At 37.1% G+C, this 24,516-nt stretch overlaps 2 protein-coding genes across 3 annotated transcripts; both read right to left on the reverse strand.

Annotated features, from left to right (window-relative positions):
* Positions 1–3,770: 3,770 nt before the first annotated feature.
* On the reverse strand, positions 3,771–12,801 carry LOC146378011 (meprin A subunit beta-like). 2 transcript variants are annotated; one of them, XM_084944842.1, is made up of 17 exons: positions 12,732–12,801; positions 12,515–12,619; positions 12,157–12,175; positions 12,017–12,055; positions 11,877–11,902; positions 11,689–11,773; positions 11,205–11,322; positions 9,275–9,453; positions 8,755–8,973; positions 7,901–8,053; positions 7,479–7,709; positions 6,898–7,350; positions 6,637–6,810; positions 6,414–6,519; positions 6,163–6,207; positions 5,985–6,029; positions 3,771–4,255 (listed from the first exon to the last, which is right to left on the reverse strand). In XM_084944842.1, exons 2-17 carry the CDS (start codon positions 12,581–12,583, stop codon positions 4,177–4,179), a joined length of 2,040 nt encoding a protein of 679 aa, XP_084800968.1. In that variant the 5' UTR covers positions 12,584–12,619; positions 12,732–12,801; the 3' UTR covers positions 3,771–4,176. The 2 variants fall into 2 exon arrangements, with proteins under 2 accessions (XP_084800968.1, XP_084800967.1); XM_084944841.1 differs by having other exon boundaries at positions 7,892–8,053.
* Positions 12,802–14,399: 1,598 nt separating this feature from the next.
* LOC146378012 (uncharacterized) lies at positions 14,400–17,977 on the reverse strand. The gene is made up of 7 exons (XM_084942588.1): positions 17,676–17,977; positions 16,759–16,847; positions 16,028–16,615; positions 15,841–15,910; positions 15,258–15,432; positions 14,948–15,113; positions 14,400–14,795 (listed from the first exon to the last, which is right to left on the reverse strand). The coding sequence occupies exons 3-6, from the start codon at positions 16,445–16,447 to the stop codon at positions 14,948–14,950; spliced, it is 831 nt and encodes a 276-aa protein (XP_084798714.1). The 5' UTR covers positions 16,448–16,615; positions 16,759–16,847; positions 17,676–17,977; the 3' UTR covers positions 14,400–14,795.
* Positions 17,978–24,516: the final 6,539 nt, after the last annotated feature.

Genomic DNA, 24,516 nt, shown 5'->3' on the forward strand with positions numbered 1-24,516 from the left:
ATATGACTACTTCAGCTTTGTTCAACAGTATTAAATAATTTTCTTTTGGAAGAATTAAAGATGCTAATAGAAAAGAAGATTCAAGCAGAGGTTTTGTGGAACAGAGGAATATGCTGTAGATGCTGGGTGAGAAAGAGGCAGGATGTGCTTCTGTGACTCCTAAAGGTACCAAGAATAAGAAGATTTTGAGCTTGAATATAATAGGGATCTATGTCCCTACCCTCACCTATGGCCACGAGCTGTGGGTAGTGACCGAAAGAACGAGATCGCAGATACAAGCGGTGGAAATGAGCTTCCTCCGAAGGGTGGCTGGCCTCTCCCTTAGAGATAGGGTGAGAAGTTCAGCCATACGGGAGGGGCTCATAGTAGAACCGCTGCTCCTCCACATCGAAAGGAGCCAGCTGAGGTGGTTCAGGCATCTGACAAGGATGCCTCCTGGGCGCCTCCTGGATGAGGTGTTCCAGGCATGTCCCACTGGGAGGAGGCCCAGGACACGCTGGAGAGATTATATCTCTCGGCTGGCCTGGAAACGCCTTGGTGTTCCCCCGGATAAGCTGGAGGAGGTGGCTGGGGAGAGGGAGTTCTGGGCTTCTCTGCTTAGGCTGCTGCCCCCGCGACCCAGCCCCGGATAAAGCGGAAGAAGATGGCTGGATGGATAGATATTTAATTCATCAAGAGCTAAAGAACATAACATAAATACTATTTTGTTATTTAACTATTCCCTTATTTTAATATTGCAATTCTTGCCCATAAATTTGCTTAAAGAACATTCTGCTCCTTCAGCGGGAAACAGCTGAACAAACTCCTCACAAAAGTTCAAGTTATAAAACACTGATGCACCATATCACTGATGTGAAATTCCTTTGGTACTAATGACTCATCTAAAGCTTTAAATGAGTTCTTTGTTCCAGACGTTAATAGAACTAGTAGGGCAAGTCATAGTGGGATCCTTTTTCTTGAAAGTTTACGGTCACTTTTAAAAAATAAAACTATTAAAAACTAACAATAGTCCATTATCTAACAATAGGACTACTGTTAAAAACTAACAGTCAGATTTAAACAATAGTTCTATTGTTAAAAGCAGCAACAGTCTTTTTTTTGAACAATAAAACAAGAAACAAACAGGGTTTTTAAAAAATCTACACTAGACGTAATAAATAAAAAATATGTGGTCCTTACCAGGTTCTAAAATTATTTAAATACAACCTCAGATACAGCACATAAAAATATACAGTCAGGATATATAAAAAAAACTGTAGAAGAATCAGAGGACGCATTTGATACATAAAACCTGCAATATCCGCCCATGAGCTAAGCATTTCTACCAAAGTATTCTGTATTATTAGTATTTTTACCATGAATGTGTAATACTGAAAACAACTTTCCCTATAGATACACATCACTGGTGACCATTGGTGCGTTTAAACTGCTTTGTTAAAAAAAGAAGAAGAAAAAAGATCAAGATAGCAAACTATGGTAGAGGTTTTTAACCTTTTATCTTGATATAATAATCCAAACAGTAGTCACTGTTGCAGTTAAGGAAGTTTCATATCTCTTCCCAAAGTACAAAATAGTGTACATTCTTCCATGAACAGTAACTGACTGCCAGTACGTTCCACCCCTACAGTTATGTGAAAAAGAAAGTAAACCAATGTCAAGTTGTGCCACAGCACCATGGGCCATCTCTATGTTTTACATTTGTAGGTGCAGGTGTAGGTGACAACCATCTTGTCCATGGTAGAATGAGAATGTGATCAGTTGTGTTCTTCCCCTTCCCCTTACAGGAGTTCAACAGCCATTCTTTTCTTTCTGACATAGCTAACCATGATAAGACTGCCACTGAAAACCCATGTTCTGTAAACCTCCCTGAATTTGGAAGGCTTCATCAGAGGAGGGATGCCGACCTTGTCCTATTGTAGAGTCCCCACAATAGTGTCTCAAGAAGACTCTAGACAAGAGGCTACCGCACATCTGCTGGACAATGTTTTCCCTCAGATTCTTCTGTACTCCTTCCCCTGTTTGTCTCCCTGTATAAACCATTCCATCGAGGATGCATGCATCACAAACTCTGAAGGTCTTTAGGCCATACTAGTCAGAGTTGTTTGGCATGAACTTTACAAATTTGAACCTACCCCTAAATGGCACAAAGCTGTTCGTCTCTGGTGACACAATCAATGGGGATGAATCACTGCCTGAAACCTAAATGAATGTTGTCTGTTAGTTATTGCTGTGTAAAATATTATTCTTAAGCAGTGACACTCTTTATGGTCCATTAGGTATATATTCCTGACAGTTGATAAGAATCAAAGGTTCACATGAAATTCCATAGGAAATGAATGGGGGTCATTTTTGACTCACTTATGGAAGTTTGTGGTAGTAAAACAAAAACAAAAATGTTGTAAAATGTACAAAAGGTAATTTAAATATTTAAATGGCATGATATCAAAAACATGTTTTTTTTTAAAGAAATAGCTAGAATATGAAATAATTACAACTTTTCATTACAAAAGTATTGCAAGCAAAAACAACCCCACAGGGTCATTTTTGACTCACCTATACATCTAAGGGTTAAGTTAAAATCCCTGCATTATGAGTGATCCTGAGTGGAGTTGCATGATGTCATGGTTTAGTCATGCATATCTCCTGCATCACTTGAAAGCCAAAAGGTAACTTATGTACAAAAATAATGTCACAGCTTAAGCTTTTTTAGGAAGTGACTAGTAATCACCAAAGGCATACTAACTTTGCAGATATTTGTTATACAAGAAAGATGTGATTATTAATGTTTTATTATGAAACTTCATTGCAATGAAGTATTACCATATGGGAATACTTCAGTGCAATCTGCATTTTGGCGTAGTTGTGTGCCTGTGTGTGTTTGATAGACATAGTACCTTATATTGCCAAGTGACATCAGCCCTAACTTTTGATGGTTTGGTCTGGATCATTCAATCATTTTACTGAGGTAGAGAAACATCCTGTTAATACTTATGTAAAAAGCTCATTACAAACGTCAGTCTCAGTACAGACATTACTCTAATCCAATCATCTTCTTGTCCCTTTTTTAACTAATCAACCTACACTCAGTGTGGTCTCAGTGCCCTCCATTCTGCCTTTCAGATTCTCGTTTATGCAACCCACTTCCTCAGCATATCCACCATATCCAAGTCATTCAGAGCTCCAGTCCTCATCTTCGTCTTCACCACTACCAGTGTCTAGACCCTTGGGGATCCTGTCCTAATCCTATCACCACTGGGATTCCATGCTGCCATGATGAGTCATTAGACTCTAAATCGCCAAAATAATTAATTTCTCTATCTTAGTAAATTATATTCACCACTGCCAAATGATTAAAATCCAAGTAACGCTGCAAAAAATCATGAACCAAGAATGTTTGTGTGTGGTGGAGCTGTGGTCCCTGGGTCAGCTGCAGGGGAGGGGTGGTGCAGTGAGCTCAAGGGGCGGTGCCAGGGAGGCTGGAGGTGGAGGTGATTGGACTAATGAGATTTTCCTTTTTATAGTGAGATGGGAGAACAGAAGGGGGGAGTGTGTGAAAAGTTGTCGTTCATGGGTGCCAAACCAAAGAAATGATATGTGTGTAAAATCAATAAAACTAAATTGATCACAAGAAGAGTTCATTTACATTTTGTTTTAAAGGGTATTTATTTATTTATTTATTTTTGTTGAACATCAGTATGCCAACATCCAAGAAAGCACACTGTTGCTAATCATAATAGTATAGCCCCCCCCCCCCCCCCCCCCCCCCCCCACACACACACACACACTATATTATAGTAACTTCAAACTATGTGGACTGCACATGATTGAAAACTGCAGTAAACAAAACTGTCATATGATTATAAATTGATATTGGTCAAAAGCAGTTTAAAAGCTACACATATTTTACATATTTTTTGCTTGCTTTATTTTAGTCACTATATTGTATACACAAAATGAAAACATTGTTGCAAATGATTATTATTAAACCAACAACCACAATGAAAGGTTTCACCACCAAAAAAGCAAATCATTATATTAGAAACATCTATAATAAATCAAAAAGGAACAGATAGTTATCAGGTCATACAGAAGCAAAATCCAAAAATAAGAAAAAGTAATCTGGCAGCGTCAATTGTGCTGCTCATGTAAAGATTCCAGATGTGGATGAAATACACATCAGGGTATCAAAAGCAGCAGCGCTAGCAGGAGTGTGAGGAAAGGAGAGGCCATCATACCAGGAGAGAATCCAAAAAGGCTAAAACACAAAGAAACGAATTAAGGAATTAAATGAGTTATACATTTCAGAAGAAGGTGTACATCGCCATCAGCACTGTTGTGTTTTACTGGGCATAATCTATGTGTGCTGTAAGCTGCAACAAATAATACACTCAGTTGTCTTGTAATTTTACACATTGGTACTGAAAACAGTTCATTATTATGGCAAATGTGAATTACAGACATTCTGTTTGGCTGGTGACTATATTCTTGTGGGTCACTGCATAAATCATTATTACCCATTAGGGATGGGTATCGTTTAGGTTTTATCCGATACCAGTACCAAACCAGTACTTTTGAAACGGTGCCGGTGCTTAAACGGTGCTCAAACCGGTGCTTAAAGAATGGAGAACACAAAATTGGTCCAAAAACCTCTCATGTTCAGCTGTTTTTTTGTAAAAAGATAACAATGTTAGCCTTTTCTGCAGCTATGGGGCATATATGGTATCACTCTTGGCTGGTAGCAGTGCTTAAACAATGGAAAAAACACAAACTTTGTCCAAAAACCTCTCATGTTTAACTGTTTTCCACTTTTTCTTTGGTCATTTTAGCCTTTTTGGCCAGGGTGAAGGGAGTATCTGCCATCAAACAAGAAGACAGCCGCATGTAGCTATGATGGTGTTTGCTAGTTCACCTTACATGCATTAATTTAATAACGTGGTTAGCCTACTCAATGTAAATTACACACGAACAACATTAAGCTACTCACGCAGAGAAGAACGGCTGCTGCTGCCATCATCATCCGTCATCATTTCTGCTACACTGGCAGGGCTAGGGGCCAGGACTCTTTTTTGGGGGATGTTGCTCCGGGTCCGATAGCAGGCACCACACCCGCAGTAGATGTGCACGGTGTGAGGTCTCGCAGTAAGTTATCAAATACGGTGCATTTCTCGGCTTTAAAAAAACCCGCTATGCGTCGCCAGGTGTTTCATCGGATTTGAGGTGTTACCTCCTTTGACAGTATCACAGTATCACCTTAAAGCACTTGTTGCTGCTTGGCTGCTGAGTTTGCATATTTTGCTGTGAAGTACAGCCAGACTTTTGCCCGCTTCGCCTTGGGCATTTTTAATCTGTAGCTCTGTTCTAAAAGAACGTACGTACCCGGACCCGCCTACTATCCTCGGAAACATAAAATGATTGGCTAAAATCTAACGTGTATCACAGCTCAGGAAAAAAAAGCACCGAAATAAAGCACCGAAATGTGCGCTGCTTTTCGGTCTGGTTACTACCGTTTATGTCAGATGGCACCGGATACCGGTACCCATCCCTATTACCCATGCAAGAAATACATGGGCAGAGACAAAAGACTTTAATATTAGCATTACTAGTGTCATCATCATCACTGGGAAAGGTCATGTGTAAGTCAAAGCATTATACGGTATGTATGTGAAAATAACATGTTGATTTCAAATCCTGCATCAAATATTGAAATGATTACAGCTTCCTTTCTTTTTCTTTTGTCTACTCCATTAAGTGTTCACCACTGCAGATCAGCTTTCACCATCTCACCCTATTCCTCCATTGGTACACCAAGCCTCTGCATGTGCTGCTTCACTATAAGTTTTGCTGATGACTATCCTTAAATAAAGCTTTTTGTGTTGAGCACAAAATTATACTGTGTTCAGCAGTAGAATGTCTAAAATTTCAGGTCCAGTAGAGTTTACAGCTTGTGACAACAACACAATCTTACAAACAGATGATTGTTGTACCTGTCATCTGTTGTCTCTGGAATTGGAATTGTGGTAGCTGAGATCCTGTAAACAACAAAGTATTTTTAACAGGTAGGTCAAAATTCTTATATGTGTAAGAGTTTTAGTGTTTCTGGCTGCAAGAAACACATTCTATTTATTAAAAAAAAACTGAAAATGTTTGAGAAATGTGGAGTACCTGCCATCTGTTGTGTCTGGAATTGGAATTGTGGTGGTTGAGATCCTGTAAAAGCATTTTCGAGAGGTCTATTAAAACTTTCATGGGTGCAGAAGTCAGTGCTAGAGTTTCTAGCACTAGTGTGCACTAGCTTTCAGATCTAGTAACAACAGACATACAAACTGCTTACTGCTATTTTCTTATGAATTTGTATATTGTTTCATATGATATGTTTTCTCTTCATATGAATCCTAATTTAATAAATTGTGTACCGTGATGAGCAAGGTCCTTTATCCTGGTCTCCAGGAGGATGTGTAATATTCACTGTTCTCACTTGAAGACATGGCAGTGAACTTCCATTAACTAGAGGAGTGAGATCTATTGAAAGAAGAAATTTAAAACATGTATACAGAAACTTGCATCACTTCATGCATTTCTGTTGTAAAAGTTTCAAGTACAATATTTAAATTTAGCAATGAAAATATTTAAATTTGCCTTGTGCACTGAAGATGAAAATGGCAGTCCCTCCCTTGAGGTAATCTCTGGATTGGATGTCTTCCAAAGATGCAAAATAATATCTACCATACAGGTTATTAGCATAGATGAGCTCATTGTTCTCATCAACAATTTGAGTTCCAACATCACGAGGTTTGCCCCAAAAGGGAACACCTATTTATAGAAAGCATATGTAACATAGTGGTTAATAATTTAGTTAGTAGATTTTTTAAGGATTACTTCATTTTTCTGCAAACGTACCAGTGGTGGTGAGCAGATTTGGGTCAGTGGTGAGACTCATTTGCCTTGACATCTGTAGCTGGATGTTGGGGTTCTGATCCACCATTTGGACAGTAAATTGCCTTTGTGGGCAAGGCCATTGCAGTTGGTCATCATAGACACCAGAGACAAGATGCACATATACTCCAAAATCTGTCTGCCTTAGATATAACGCTACCCGGTAAGCATAGCCCTCACTGGAATACTGCCTTGGGCTATATATCAGGGCCGGAGTATGAGTACTGTTCCAAAATCTCTCAAAATCATTAATCTGCCAGGTTCCATCTGGACACTCGAGCTCTGACAGATTGATGTCATCAATAGAGAAGCCACCTGTAGAGTTTCCTGCTCCTTTACGAACCTCAAACTCCACCAGGAACTGCTTGGTGGCATTTAGAGGAACATGGTGGAGAGTCCAGCGAGATGTTGGTGGACCTGAAGTTAGAATTTTTAGATTAATAGGTGAATGTGAGGTATGTCTTCATGACAAAATGTGAAATATGAAACATTTATACTTCATCTGGAGAAAATCATCATAAATAATCACGCAAATGATTCATTACCACTGATCTGTCCCATGAGGTAGCGAGTTCCTGTAGAGTCCCATTCCTCTTGAAACTCTCTGATCCAGATGTTAAGTTTGTCTGTCTGGCTCCCATTGTTGTAATAGTAGAACTGCAGACACTGGACATGACACTCCCTCTGGGGACTCATCCTCTTTGTCTCCAGCCAGGCTGAGTCTCCCTCCTGACCTGGTTCTGTGCTAGCATACATGAAGTAACCTGCATCCTGACCTACAATACAGTTCAAAATTATCTTACATCAGATCTTTAAATCTTAAGTATCAAAAGTATTTATTATTATCTCTGGCAGCTTACTTTTGATGTTAGCAATGCTGAGGTGGAAAACTACATTTTCCATTTAAAACTGTATATTAAACACTGCAATAAAAAAAATGCAATATTTGAAACCTTACCTTGATTACCATTTCCACTGGGCAGATTGGTGTGGTCAGAGCTGGGACCACCATAAACGCCAGTTACCATTTCCCAGCCATTGCCACTCTTTGAACAGCGGTTCATTTGACACATGGTCCCATTAGTAAAGCCACAGTACATCTTAAAGGCAATGGATGAGCCTGTAGAGATGAATTAAAAGTGCAAGTTTTATTTTTTCCAAGGAAGATTGGAGGGAAAAGGCAAAATTGTCAACTCACAAAACTGTCATCTCAAGGGAGTGAACTGTTTTCACATGAGCAATTTTCTACACACATTCAGCACTTTTAGGCTTAGTTAATTACTGACAATGAGCAACAGAAAGTTGATTATTGAAGTACCCATGATATTGCTGAAATCACAGCCTGACATATAGCAATCCCGGTATGTTGATTTTTGTATGAATTAAACAAATGGGGTGAGATTATTTGCTGATTATAAATTGGCCATAGGTGCGAATATGAGCATGGTTGTCTGTTTGTTTAAACCATTTTCAAATCATAATTGTGACTTGTTGAACTTTTCTTATGACAAATAGACTTGATCATTGTGCCAGTTCAAAAAGTGATCATAATAGATATTTTGGAATTCAATAATATATAAATTTATGGCCTCATGAATATAAGTAAAAACCCCTAGTAAAGAGCCCTACTAAGCTTAAATGCGCGTAGTAACTCTAAAAACAATGTAAAAACTATTTACAAATGTGAGTGTGAGAAAGAAAATGGTTACTTTCTATTGGTTAAGAGCACAATATTCTCATGGTGTTCTTAGTAACTTTAACCAATAATCCCAGAGTATTCCTAAAACTGGATGCTGGTCCCCATAATCTTTAAGCACTTACTGCATTTGTAGAGTAGATTCAGCTCCTGAACATCACTAGTACTCATTTCCACTCGTTGACCAATAAGATTCTGGAATTTGGGGTCTTTGGTGATAATTGTAGATCCATTGCCATTGGTGAAATCATCTTTGCCATAGTGCATCACGGACAAATAGTCATATGGGACTCCATGGGTGGTGCTCTCATCACTGCTGACTATTCTAAAATTGTGCTTGTAAGCTATAAAAATCATATATAAAAGCCAAACATCACATACAGAAAACAGATACTGAAAATAGTTTGATAATATGAGAGAAGGTCAAACCATAAAAGGAAATATTTTGTATACTCACTATAGTGATTTCATTGATTTTATAACTCAATCTCAGATTATTAAATAGTTATGATTTTATGTTAACAATTTCAGAGTGGTTATTACATTTATGCAGACTGCTTTATACAGCTTTAAGATAAGTATTTGAATAGAAATATTGAACAAAGACATTAACATTGTTATAATTAGTATAAGTGTTAACCAAACCCTCTTGGATGTTTTGAAAGTTAATCGTCACATAATCATCTCTGTCATATCTGGACTGTTCATGGTAGAAGCCAAGAGCATGAAGGAACTCATGTTCAACAATGGCAATGTAACCACAGCCTATTCCAATGGAGAGTTCCTGTCCATTGGAAAATATTCGTCCAATGTATGACCAACATCTGAAATTAAAGGCAGAACACTGATGAATATTTGTCCTATAACTAGTTATGTATTCTGTAATTTATTTAGTTTAATCTATAAAATCACAATTAAATAAATCAGAAAAGAAATAACAAAAACATAACCATTCTTAAAAATTTCACAGTATTCATCTTGTTCTTTTGCTAGAACTATATAGTTTGATTTGATATACCTTTATTAGTCCCACAAGGGGAAATTTCATAAGGCTGCCGACCTATTGCACGCAATGGCGGCGCCATCTTACCCTCCGACCATACATACATTACACAAAACATCACATGGGGAAGACAGGTCAGAGAGGTATAACAATGGAAAATGCACCACATGAGGAAAGATAAGGAGAAAAAATAACTTCCCCCAGACTGAGCTCCGACAGGGAGATCAGTTTGAGAACAGAAAAAAACACCTCTGCACATAGCACATGAAAAAACTCTTAATACACCAAAGAAACACATGACAAGCAACAGGGGTGGGTAAAGGGTGAGAGACAGCTGATTTAGACAGTATCCGGGCCTGCAGCCTGTGCGCTGGTCTCCTTGATCCACCGTCAGCATCGGAAGGGAATAAGCGTCGAAGGCATTTGGAAAGGGAGGGGGGATGAGTGTGTGCATATCAGTGTATATGTATGTGTGTGCGTGTCCAGAGTTCAGCTGAGACAGTGTCCTTCGCCCTGCTAGGCTAAGTAAACAGTCTTCCAGCCAACCCAGGTGGCCTTGCATGGAATGGGAAGGAACAGTCTAAACAGTTGTTATCAGGGTGTTTTTGTTCGGCTGCAACCTTGCGACTGCAGCTGGCGCCGAGAGGGTATCCACATGAAGTGATGGTGCTTCTTACTTTAGTGCGAACAGCTCATATGAATTTCAAAGCAGTTCTACAGTCCAACACTGGTCTGTCAATCTCCCGTTGGAGAGCCGCGAGCTTCGCCATACTTGCGTTCTGTGATGTTGTCCTTTCTTGTGCTCAAGGAGCCGATTCTGAGAACTCACGACAGTGTGCCTCCCCGAGATGTCATCCAATTTGCGTTCAGAAATGTTATTCCGAGCTAGCCCTCTGAGATGTATCCAGTCTGCAGTCAGAGATCTTATTCTGAGTATTCACAGCAGCCGTAGCCTTTCCAAGATCTTATCCGTGCTGCACTCAATGAGCCCATTGAGTGCAGCAATCGTTTCAATCCCATCGTTTCAATCCCAGCGGGCAGCCTTGTAGGGGTTTGAACAGCCGGTTCCGCTTTCTTAATTCTTCGATAAGTCAGGGCCAAGCCAGCTCCGATCAGCCAGAACCCTGTTACCATGGTTCCAAATAGGTAGATATCTTCAGCACTCAGGCTCACCCAAGCCCAAACTTCTCGTTGAGAAAAGGGTGTCAATTGCATTTAGGGACCAGTTGATCCAATCCATAATTCCTCTTTTAGGTTTTAGAGAACAGACTGTGAGAGAGTGTTCCAGGGAAAAGTAATACAAAAAACACGAGACTAGACAAGGACATAAGAGGCTAAGCAGGGAAGCTAAGGGAGAGGAGGAGGAGAGGAGAAAAGTGCGACCGCCTTCGTCAAGAGCAAGAGCAGAAGTATATCACATATATATATATCACAAATTAAACTAAACAAACAAAAAGTCTAATTGAAAAATCAGCATAGTTTTTAGAATATTTATGCTAATTACAGCTAAGTAGGAAATTTTATTTTTAAAAACAACAACAACAACAACAACAAAGAGCAGAAAAAACATACCCATTTAACTGTTTGACAGAAATGTAATAGTCCTCAGAGTCCCTTGGTTTGAAGTCAATGCATGATTTCAACCTGAATTGGTCAAATGCCCTCAGAATGACTCCTTTAGAATTAATGTCTACCATTGTTGTGTTATAGAGATTAAAAGAAAAGAAGAAGATATTTTAGACAACCAATAAAGGTCCTTAGCCTTGCCCATGCATTTTACTGTAAGGCTATAAAGCATGGAGCTATAAAAATTTTTTTTTTCCAGTTTTAGCAAAGGCGTGGGTGGTTGCTTTGCAAAACTATTCCATTACAGTAGCTCCGTTCACTCGCACATGCTGCTGTATTTTTTTTCAATATGTGGCTTCTATGTGTCAAAAGCGTCCAGCTGGCATGGAAAAAATGCATTTTCAGGTATGACATCACAAAGATGTGTTCCCATAGAAATAAAGAAATAAAGATTTCTTTCAGGTGTATTTATAAGAAAATACATATTTACCAAGGTCATTATTTAAGAGGTAGGGGACTGGGGATGTCCACAGGATGTTTTCATTAATGATGGTACTCCTCTGCTTGCCTATAGGCTAAAGTGTAAGAAACATGTATATTGTGACATAATGCAAAGTTACTATGCACACAGATGTTTTTAGAACAAATACATTTTTATCTTCATACAAAAAAACTCACCTCCAAAATATCATCATGTAAAAATTCTAAGATAAAATTTAAAAAATTAGAAACAAGTCACTAATATTCAAGTACAGTTGCATGAAGAACAAAAATCTCCTTATAAAAAGGTTTAGTTATAAGTAGATGTTGAACTTTACCCTTGTTTATTTCAGGAATGTCCTTTTCTTCACCAACATCTACAAAAACAGATGAGGTATTTTTGTATACAGTTTTTTTAATATTTTAAAAAAATTGAATTTCATCAAATGATGTGGAAAATTAAAAAAATAGAACTTACCCACTATTTCTAGCCCATTCTGTAAAAATGTCAATATAATATTAAAATAAATGTACCATCATTTAACATACTGTATGTAGTACTGTGAATAAATGTTTTTTTTTTTTTTTTTCCATTTTAAGCTTTGATAGAAAACACACTCTATACTTGTTGGTCAACATGCAAAATTAAAATTTTTGTTTTTCTTTTTGAAAAACCAAAATCATTGTTTGTAGCTGATATTTAATATTCAGTATTATTGTTCAACAAACTTGATTACAAAACAAACCAGACAAATAATAAAAAAAATCTCTTTAAGTTCTCTTTGCATATTGATATTCACGATTTCTGAAATATCACTATGCAACTAATCACTTACTGGGTTTAAGGAGAATGCTTCAGAAATTGCCATGATCACAAAAATAAAAACACATTCTTTCATCCTCATGGTGCGTCTTTGATGAAACCTAAATCAATAGAGATTCTACCAAGAATGAGGAAAAGCAATCACAAAATTAAAAAATATATAAATATTAGAGATTTATATATATCAAACTTTATGTTTGTTCTTGTAGAAATATGAAACCTGTCTTTACCTTGTGCCGCACTTGTTGCTTCCTTATCTGCATGAGAAGTTGTGCCTGTGACAGGAGTGTTAGAACCAGTTTTATACAACTAAAGCTACGTGCTTGACACATCAGGGAGTCACGCATATTCTATCTAGATTTGGTCCTGCTTTAGCCCACGTCATCATTTCCTGTTATCTGATGTCTGTGACATTAACAAATCATGAGTATTTGCATTACTTAAAGACATTCCACTTCACACCTTATTTTTACCAGGAAAACATGAACAACAGTTGATAACAATGATAAACTCAACATTTGACTATGAACTTTTGTCTTTTACTCTTAGTGGAGAACATACTTTTTTATGTGTGTAATTGATAGATGACCTAAGGTACTATATTATCTTTCCTCTGTCTCTGATGTGAAACAAATATTTTGTTGTGGGAGTTGGCTGTGGATATGGATTTAAGTCGTCTACTTCATCAAATCTTCTGTTTGACTGTTTTCAGTTGTATAACAAGGCTTTGTCTGTCAGGCTTGGATGCTGCGATATTGTTCCATAATGGCCAACTCATTTCCCTGATGATGATACTTGAGTACAAAGTCTACAAAGATCTTTTCAGCTCCAGTTTTTGCTGACTTGTTGGGTGAAATGATCCATAGCAACTACAATGTACTTATATCCTCCATTACAAACTTCCAGATACAGATCCAATGATTCTCTGTTCGACTTGTTTGGAGATTTCTGTTCCAGGCAGCTAATGATCACCCAATAATCCATATCGCTTTGCATATGTGTTATTTATCATGCTGAGTGTCTGTTCTACTCTAAGATGACACTGTGGATTTTATGCGTTTGTGTTCTACATCCAGGGCTTCCAGAATATTACATCTCCTGGAAGTCACAATATACCAGTCACAATATTCAAAAATGGAAGTTAATGAAATTAATTATCAATATAATCCATAGTTACTTGTTGTATTTAAAAGTTAAACTTTAAAGTGTTGATTTTAATTGTGATCATGACTTACTGCAAAGACTATTTAACTTAGACAGTAGGACGTTATTTCAAGGATTTTCCAGGATTGCTTACTATCATAATGTCACCCTCCATTAAATCCAGGCTTGAAGGAAGATGGAGTATTACACTTGTTATGGAAGCTACAACAACAACAACAACACACTCTTGCTCCCAACTCTCAGTCTGATGCTTGGTCAGGAATCCCTTATCAATTTTCACCAACTAATTTTTCTGATTTGTTCTTCTTCAAGCATGGAAAATTAACAGGGTGTAAACAAGTAAACAGTAAAAGTTAGAGCAATCAGCACACAAAGTACACTGTTAGACATTTTATTGTATTTTTACATTAACTTACTGGCAACACTATTGCCAGTAAGTTACTGTAATTACTGATCTACAGTATCTTTACTGTTGTGATGTTTTACAGTTCAACCACTTTACTGTAAACATATATTACAGTATAACAGCTTTACTGTAAATGTTGTTTGTGGTAATGCAGCTTTACTGTAAACGTGGTTTACAGTTAGAAAGACTTACCGTGATTAAGTTTTATAGTATCACTGTACTGCAATTGTGGTTTATGGTATAACACTGTAATTGTGTACAGTATAATTTGTTTAGACTGTAATTGTGTTTTACAGCATATAAAATAATATTAACATTCATATTCAATATAAGAACATTTACAAAAAACAATATAATTCAATAAAGTAGTCTCAGAATAGTGAATTAAACCAACATTTATTGTTGATAATTTTTTTTTAACAAGAAAAACATTTTTCAACTGAATAAAAACAATGTCAATAACCAAAATAAATAGAAGCGTACATGAAAACTACACAGTCCTTCACCTTTCTGTGTCTGATTTTTTTAAGGAAAACAGTTTTTCATTCCACTAAAAACAGGACAAACCCACCAGCATGAACATTAGATAAGCTATTACAATTGTAAAACAAAAATCATTTACAAAATGTAATAATTATCAGTGGGTCCCAGGAAATAGAATGTGACATGGGATTTAGATTTCCGTTACCAGGATGGTCGGGTTCAGCGTAGTCTTTATCACCACCTGTCAAAGACACATCATCAATATTCATGTTTGCTCAGGTTATTCACTTGTTCACATCTGTCTGAGATCATTCATACTGTTGTATGGATGTGTGTACAGTATGTATATAATTATCAGCTATGTAAAAGATATTATCATCTCTGTATTCTTACCTAGTTGGAAGTCCTCCATTCAAACTCAGAGAGCCGCTGGAGGAAGGTGGTGATCCGAGGGCTGATGCTTGTAACCTTCCTCTTTACGACACGACCTGTCTTGCGGCTTGTACCAAGTTTTGCAGGGCATTTTGTTCCCATGTCTGGATTGATCCTCACAAAGAACCTTTTAACGGAAAAAAGGCTGCTTTAATTTCAAAATTAAAACATACATTACAGCAATCACCTATATGTTTCTGCAACTGTAGTCAAGCTATCACATATATTTCATTCTTAAATGGTGAAAGCTTTAATGGTATAAAGTATTTACCTCTGTATCATCTCCAGTGTGATGGACGTTGACTCCTGATACTCAAGGTTGAAAACGTAGTATGACGCAAAGAAGACAGCAAGGGTGCTGGCAAAGTCATGTATCTGCTCAGGCTCATAAAATACCTTGCCCTCCAAACTGATCATCCAGCGGCTTGCAGACATGAAATTATTCCCTAAAAACAGACAAGAGTCCAATAAGACAATGTGCTCACCCTTACAAATAAGGTTTCCACAAGAATGCTGGATAGCAGGCCTCACACTGTACAAAAATAGAATCCACACGGTTTGCTGCTATTTCTCTTATTATTTATTATGTAATGAAAATTATGATCAATTACAGGGAAAAACTGCCTAATGTTTTGGCATTTTGGCCTGTGCTGAAATGTTAGGCTGTTTTTTCCTGTTGGTCATTGTGTATAATAAATAATAAGAGAAACAGCAGCAAACTGTGTGTATTCTATTTTTATACAATATAAAACAGACAAACCCCTGTTACGTAAGTTGTTGTGGGTACAAATACCACAATAATTACATAGATTTTTTACAAAAATATTACAAGAGGATTGAAACTATTTACTTACCAAGCGCTATTACCCTTGGTGTGATGGGTAAGGTCATCTCTCTCTCAACAGACATCTTGGTGGAAAAAGCCTTTAAAACACAAAAGGAACTGATTTGAATGATGATACCCAAAATCATTGAAATATTTTTCCTTTGTTTATGTTGACAGTATTGAGAGTGCATGTGTAAAATTTTAAATATAATTACGTCAGCCAAGATGAAGATTGAGTCCTCTTTTTCTTGGAAGTACTTCATCAGAAGAAGGATGGCTGCTGTGGCGATCTGGTTGTGGTTCAGCTTTGCACTGTCGCACTCACGTAGCAGATGTTCAATCTCCTTGTTCCACTGAAGTCTCTGGCTTTGAAAGAAGTTCAAAATTCTCCTTCCTTTCGTAAGAAGGGCTTCACTGAGACGTGTCTCTACCTCAATATCTGTGAGTGTGTGGAAGTGAGTGCAGAGGCCTCTTTTAGTAAAAAGAAATGGCCAATGCTCTTGAACCTCACATAAGGTGGGGGCAGGCCAAGAATTAAGCATGTGCCTCTGGTAAATATAAGTCAAAGACATATAAGTATTTACATCTGTTGTTTCAATTGCTTGAGGACCTGCTGATCTGAAGACAGTTGACATAGTCTGTCTTTTTGTCTCCAAAGTTTCAGTCGTTTCTCCTTCTGGTAGGGTTGTGGGTTGCCAGTTGATGCAACCATAGCTATCAAGTTCAGATCTCCCCCTTTTGATGGCAACATCACCCTCATTGTTTTCCCTGGTAGACCTTTTCCTTGGCTTTTTAAATGGAACCTATGAAACAATAAACCACAGTTGAGATTAGAGCAGGCTAACCTGCATGAGAAACTTCAAAACTGGGTTAGATTGTTTTAGCAGTCTTTAAATTTCCAAAAAAATGTTGTCTACCTTTATTCTCACTAAATATGTCTTTTTACCTGCTGTTTTGTCTTGTCTCTCAAAGAACTCAGGCTACATCACACTGTCAGCGCGGCCAGCAAGGGCAGGAGGACAGCAATGCACCACACTGGGCGGGAAAAGACAGAGAGACAATTGTTAATTTAATGTTGCATTTATTTAACCCTTGAAAAATATATTTACATAAGTAAATAAAAGAAAAAAAACACACAACCCATCTTTTCCAGAATAATTCAACTAATTGCTCTTTTGACCAACCTAACACAGACGTTACATGGTTTTCCTATGAAAAAGACCCTGGAAGACGTTGTATTAAAGGAAAAAAAACATGCTCTCCCCTTCCCACTTAAAAAAATAATAAATATTAAACTTAGGTTGGAGTTCCTCGCGCCACCAACCTAATGTTATATTAACTTTTTAATGTTGTGTACTGCAGCTCACACAAAATTAAATAAAGCAGGCTAACCTACATGAGCAAGCTCAAAACTGGATACGATTGTTTTAGCAGTCTCTAAATTTCCAAAAAAAAAGTTGTCTTTCTTTATTCTCATTAAATGTGTATTTTTACCTGCTGCTTTGTCTTGTCTTTCAAAGAGCTGAAGCTAAATGTCCCACTGTTAGCGTGGCCAGCTTCTCAATAGTCATAGAACAGAAGCGCAGGAGGACAATGCACCACACTCAGCGGGAAAAAGACAAAGACTGTCGTTGCGCCTGTGTTCCTCGCCCCTCCCCGTGGAAAATATATATCTAAATATATATTTAAATAAGAAAAGAAAAAAAACACACACAACCTATTTTTTCCAGAATAATTCAGCTAATGTGCTATTTCGACCAAGCTAACACCGATTTTAAGCCCCCCCCTCCCCCACACAAAAAATATATATGCTCTTAAAAATTAATAAACGAGTATGTTAGGTAGGAGAGTCCTTTGCATTACCTTATGACGTCCCGTTTGCAGTTTCCACACAGAGGTCCAACAATAACAAGGTGCAAAATCTTTTGTCCTCTCGAGCATATCGTAAGGAAGAGTTAACAAAGTTGGCCTGTCTTTCCTCTCCTGTCAATCACTGGATCACAGGTCATGTCAGTCAGGATATGGAGTGGTGGTTGGTAGAGGTAGGTGGGTGGGCGGGGCCAGCATGCATTCAGTGTGTGTTTCACTAAGTTGGGTTGACTAGTTCCCAGAAGAGTTCTGTACATGTTGCACGTTCAGTAAATGAGCAATTCAGTTACTGCTCGACTGAGAAGCCTCCACCAAATTATTACAATATTCTCCACTGACTGAAGTTCGCCTTTCTGTGTCTTTTTTAAATAACTTTATTCACTACTTGTCACAAGTACAAAATTACACAAAAACAGACAGCAGCAACAACCTAAGTGAAATCCAACAACAGAATAGTGGCAAGTAAAAAAATTAACAAAAGGAAGTGTGAATCTTGTTCAGGGTTAATCAGAGATAAGTGATGGAGATGCAGCAATGTGAATTCTGCTTTTTTTATTTGTAGTTAACCTTATAGTCTTTACATATGAATGGAAGTCAATTAAGAAAACACAGAATTTTGGGAGAGATTTGGAGAACCTTGCTTTATAAAATTTCCCTACAAGGAGGCCTTTCTGCATTCTTTTCCCTCTCCCCAGGAGCAGCTGTCACTTGAATTGATCTCTATGGCAACGCAGTGGCAAGCACACATTTGCAGCAGCTGTGCATGTGCATACAACTGCATGCAGCAGATTAGATGATCAGAATTCTTGAACCTTTCACACAGGCAAGTCCCCTAAAAAGTCAAAACCATAATACTTTCACTGGTATCATACTGACAAATGGCATAGGTTGGAGGAAAATCTGGAAATGGTTGGCAGTGAAAGAGTTAAAATGTAATGCACTATTGCAACCAACCACTGAAAGAGTAAAAATACACAAACAGTATGATGAACCATTCAAATCACATAATACAGTAGCACTACTGCTAATGTGTTAACGGTAGGTATAACTACTACCGCAATTTTAAAAAATACAGTAAGTAAATGTAAATAACCTTAATATACCCATAATGCAAAGCAAATTACAGTAATTAACTGTAGAAATGTTTTCAGGTAAGTTACTGGGCATTTTGTGGTATTTTACTGTGAAAAATACAGCAAAGGTTAACAGTGTAACTTGTTAATTACAGTCTGACAGATAATACAAGATAATACAAGACGTTTCCTTCAAAAAACAACATAGCAGTACAAACTAGGTATAAAGAGCATAAGGAGAATATGTATTGTGATAAAAGGATAAAACCATTTGCCACACACTGAGTAAGGACATGTTCAGCCTGGACAGTTGTTCTGTGAGGAAGCATTCAGAAATCGGCTGCTTTATCACAGTTCTGCTTTATAAAATTGAAATGTGTCTAAAAGACAATCAAACAATATTTTTTTACTGCCAGATTCTGACTAATCTAAACTGTTGGCAAAAACAGGAAAAAAAAGAAAAATTCAAGCAGTATTCTAACACTTTTCAGATTTAACCAAGGCACATTAATAACAGGGTTTTTTTTTCAAGAAGTTGTAAAACAGATACAGGTCTGTGCCTACAAATGCCCTGCTGACTAATGTACTGTGACATGATCTCCGTGCAGAAATGATAAACCAGAAATACTGGAAACCTCAACCTGAGGGGTACTTTTCTATTCTGTATGCATCAAGGCTTTTGCTTTGTTAAATTATCGAGGACCCAAATGTGGTTCTAAACATTTAGAATCAGGACTCAAACATGTGCTTAGAAGTAAAGTATACATAGATCATAAAAAATGAACTTATATGTGACTGTGAATTTTCCCAAAGACAAATAAAAATCCTTTGATTGTTTTTAATCAGATCTTTTGTTTAGTCATCACAAATGTTTCCTGCTGGATTAAGAAGACCAACACAATGTCAATGTCTAAAGTGTGAAACTTCCAGCTTTACTAACTGTGTGTAAAACTATACATCAAGTGAAAGTACACACTTGTGCAGACTACCAAAAATTTAAAAAAAAATGAAAACCCATGTCTCCCCTTGGCAGCACACACTACTTTCTTAATGCCACAAAGCAAACACAGGGCTGTAAGGACTAAACTGCACATAAAAATAAAATCCAAAATCTTAAATACAATAATAATTGTATATATATCTATATCTATATATATATATATATATATATATATATATATATATATATATTATTTGTAGAACCTGCATACAAAGGCAAAACCTTGTTTATATTAACATTTATTTTCAGTCATATTTTACTTGTGAACCACTTCATTTGATGTTTTTATATTTCTAAACTTTATCACACCACCCTTTTGACAGTTAACACTAATGCACTCAGAATTCGCAGTAGCAGCTGCCATGACACCGTATAATAACAAAAACCAATGATGGGTGTGACAGTGGCCTGTTCACCTTTCTGACACCTAAAGGAAAGAATTTTATCTTGTTTTGAAACCAAGCTGTTCCACATTCTTTGAAGCAACATCGTCAGTTGCACTTGTTTTGTTTTTTGTTTTTGTTTTTTGTTTTTCTTCCCCTTTAGTTAAGGCATTGTATGTCTGTCTGCTTTAGAGCCACATGATTTAGACTAGCTCACACGTGAGGAAGGTATCACTCAGATTTAGTAAAAAACACAGTAAAAGTAAAACAAAGATCTATGAGTATTCATCATGTTAATAGAGTTTAACATAGGTGCAAGTGCCTATGCTTGCCCCCACCCCCCAAAAACAAACAGAATACAAGGACAGACCACTGGCTGTAAAAATGTGAAAGGAATGAGAGATGTGCATCAGAGATAAATAAAGGCTCATGTCCATATGTGGGTTCCTGGAAAGGGGGATAATGGTAAGTGTTAATGCTGGTAATTTGCACAAACATCTCTGATGTGGTGGATGATTGTCATTACCCAGAAAAACACTGTTGAAACACTCAGATAAAATAATTTCCCTATGTTAGAGCAAAGATAGGCATTGTTCTAGAACAGAAAGAACCCATCTGCAAACATACAAAGAGGCGACCAACTTTATTGGTTAACACAGAATAGATGTAATAGGCAATGTCTTATTCTGGCTTTTGGTATAATTTTGAATAATAAAAAATAGAGGTAATGTTGATATGGTGAACTACCATCATTGCAAGCATTGAAATATGTTTTTTTTTTCATTTGCTGCCATTTTATTTTGCCCGCACACATTCAGTTCCAATAATCTCTGCCTATTTTCTGTGCATTCAAAATGATGTTCAAAAGAAATTCTTATTATCCATTGACAAAATGTTTTACTTTTTACTTTTTAATTAACATTACAGCTTTATTCTTTGTAAATTTGATAAGTTTAACTTGTTGTACTTGTAATCATCTAACTTAGTACAGCAACATTTGTGTGCATCTTAACCTGACCTAACTGCAGTCCAGAAATTTGAACCACTAAAAACATTATTTTATTTACATTTTACAATAACAACAAATTCGTATAACATTTAGTAAATAATGGTTTATTTGCTCAATAAAATTATTAAAAGGATAAAATAAGCTTTTATTAATAATTATTAATGATCCAATAAAATAATGCTTATGTGCACTTATGGTGATGCAGCTTAGTTTTGTACTGAGAATTCTCAGTAGGAGCTGTCATGACATGCAACAATGACAAAAGGCATGGCAAGACAATGACGTGCTTGACTCGGGCCTATTTTCCATTCTGAAAAATAAGGAAAATATTCTTTTTTGCAGTCAAACTACCAGCATTTACGCATTCTTTTGTTCAGCACAGTCCCCAACAGTATTACCAGCAAAGCACGCCCACAAATCATCACACCTCCTCCTCGATGCTTCACTGTGGGAGCCATGCATGTAGAGACCATCCATTCACCTTTTCTGCATCCCACAAAGACATGGCGGGTGGAACTAAAGATCTCAAATTTGGACTGATCAGACCAAAGTGCACATTTCCACTGGTCTAATGTCCATTTCTTGAGTTTTTTGGCTCAAATAAATATCTTCTGCTTGTTGCTTTTCCTTAGTAGTGGTTTCCTAGCAGCTGACCATAAAGGCCTGATTCACACAGTCTCCTCTGATCAGTTGATATAAAGATGTGTCTGCTACTAGAACTCTGTGTGGCATTTATCTGGGCACTGCTAACTTGTGATATCTGATGCTGGTGACTCTGATGAATTTATCCTCAGCAGCAGAGGTGATTCCTGGTGTTCCTTTCCTCGAGTGGTCCTCATTGTGAGCCAGTTTCGTCGTAGTGCTGAATGATTCTTAGGACTGCACTTGGGGACACATTCAAAGTTTTAGCAATTTTCTGGACTGACTGACCTTCAGTTCTTAAAGTAATGATGGACTGTTGTTTCTCGTTACTTAGCTGATTGGTTCTCACCATAATATGAATTCTAACAGTTGTCAAATAGGGCTGTCAGCTGTGTACCAACCTGACTTCTGCAAAACACAATTGATGGTCCCAAACCCATTAAGAAGACAAGAAATTCCACAAATGAACCCTGACAAGGCTGAGCTGTAAAGTTGAAACCATTTCAGGTGACTACATTGTGAAGCTCATTAAGAGAAAGCCAAGGGTTTGCAGCAATGCCAAAAAAGCAAAGGGTATCTACTTTGAGGAATCTAAAATATAAAACATATTCATATTTATTTATCAATTTTTTCTTTGCTACAATTCATATAATTGATGTCATCAGTATGTATCTACAGTGTAGAAAGCAGTGAAAATAAAGAAAAAACATTATATGAGAATGTGTGTCCAAACCTTACCACTCGATGGCAGTGTAACCTTGTTTTAGGACAGAAAACCTTCATGTTTACAGTGTCACATGGGGCATTGTAGTTGCTTGGAAAAGCTGTTGTTGTTGTTTTTTTCTTTTATAATTCACAAATTAACATGACCTAAAAAAGTAATATGTAACAATGTAACAAAAGTATTAGACTTGAAAGTTTTTTTAAGGAAAATGACCAAGTATGAGGTACATCTGTATGTATTTGAGTATTATATCTGTAGGCTAAGCATTTAAGCCTGTAGGAGTAATTTTAACAAATAGAATGACAGTCATGTAGAAAAGTTTTACTATTGATATTAATACATATTCTGATTTTAATAGCAGAAAATGAATTATGAACAAACCCTGAACAAATAAGATTTGTTACCATACCATAACAACTTTATTTATAAAGCACTTTACCATAAAACCAGGGTTCACAAACTGCTGTACATATACAAATAGCATAAACACAATAAAAGAAAAATAAGATAAAATACAATAAATAACTAAATGAATAAAATGAAATAAAACATGTTGAGCCACCCCTTTAAAGAGAGCCAAAAGCTTCAGCAAATTAATATGTTTTAAGAAGAGTTTTAAAGTCAGAAAGAGAAGTTTTCACAAATTACCTGAGGGGAGTCAACACCAATAGTCTGTAGAGCATGAAGGACCATGTCAATAGTTTTAAATAAGGTGTGAGGCTTACAGGAATTTGCCTGCATAATAGCAGCAAAATGTTTTCTCTTAGCACCTTTAACAGTTTTCTGATATGAATTCCAGTAATACTGTAATATTTGGTATGAAAGCTGAAGTTTATCCTTCTTCCATTTATGTTCAGCTCTCCTACACTTTCTTCTGACAGCATGGGTGGCTTCATTCAGACCTGAACCCTTCAGCTTAAAGGGGGCCACCGACTGAGTAAAACCATGAGCTGAGCTCTTCTGGATCATTACATATAGAATCAGGAAGGCTGCTGTTCTGATTAAAAACAACAGAGAACTGACCAGCAGTGGATGGGTTAAAAATACCACCGCTCTTAGCAACAGCAGGAGGATTAACTTTAGTACAAGGAAGGGAAACCTCAAACAAGACAGGCTTAGGTCCAGCCATACAGCATCACAGACCTCTAAGTTAAAGACCAGTAAACCGTGAGTTAAAACAAGATCCCATATTTTTGTGTAGGCACAGACACAGGTTTGGCAAGTGTACACTAAAAGAGAGTAAACTCTAGCACATAAAAAATAGCCTAAATAGCACAAACAAACACAGCAGGAACAGAGCTAGATGGCAAGCCAAACACACTGGTGCCATCTTGGGCACAGGACCAAGATACTTGATAGTCATCATGTCTGAACGACAAAGCTAGACTGTGTACAAAGGGAGGAAATTCAAGATAGAAAGTGGGCCATACAATAAGACAACATCCTCTTGGGGCAAAGAAAACTAAAAGTCAGTGCTTTGAAATGTTCTGGTCAAAACCATGACCTGAAGGGTTCTGGACTAGCTGCCCATGTCAGGAAAACACCAGCATGGCAGAATCGAATGTGTTCCTCTAGGCTGGTGACTAGGACTGGTCAATATAAATGTTTAGTTGCATTTACTGCTGCACAAAGTGGTAAATCAAATATTTAAATAATTGATCATTGCCTCAATTATTTAAAAAAAAATCCACATTTAGTTAGTTTTCCTTAATATACTCTGAAAACTTGCAGAAAATGAAAAAAAAACAAACACAAAAACATATGAGGTTGTTTTATGATGTATTTATAGGGGACTCTGAAAACTTCCAGAGCTGTAACAAAACATTTCCAGCAGAGGTACACTTGGAGGTTTAAACACTGGCATGGAAAATGTGAACATGATGATATGCTGCATACAACAGTTTTCTCATGGCAATTTCAAATGATTCTAAATTCCAAGTACTAGGTGAAATTGTTGTGTTACATTTTTCTTTCTTGTCAAGAACGTCTCTTCATAACAACCCT

The sequence above is a fragment of the Perissodus microlepis genome, chromosome 11 (assembly GCF_051167445.1).
Source record: "Perissodus microlepis isolate ML-2025 ecotype Zambia chromosome 11, ASM5116744v1, whole genome shotgun sequence".
Classification (NCBI taxonomy): Eukaryota; Metazoa; Chordata; class Actinopteri; order Cichliformes; family Cichlidae; genus Perissodus; species Perissodus microlepis.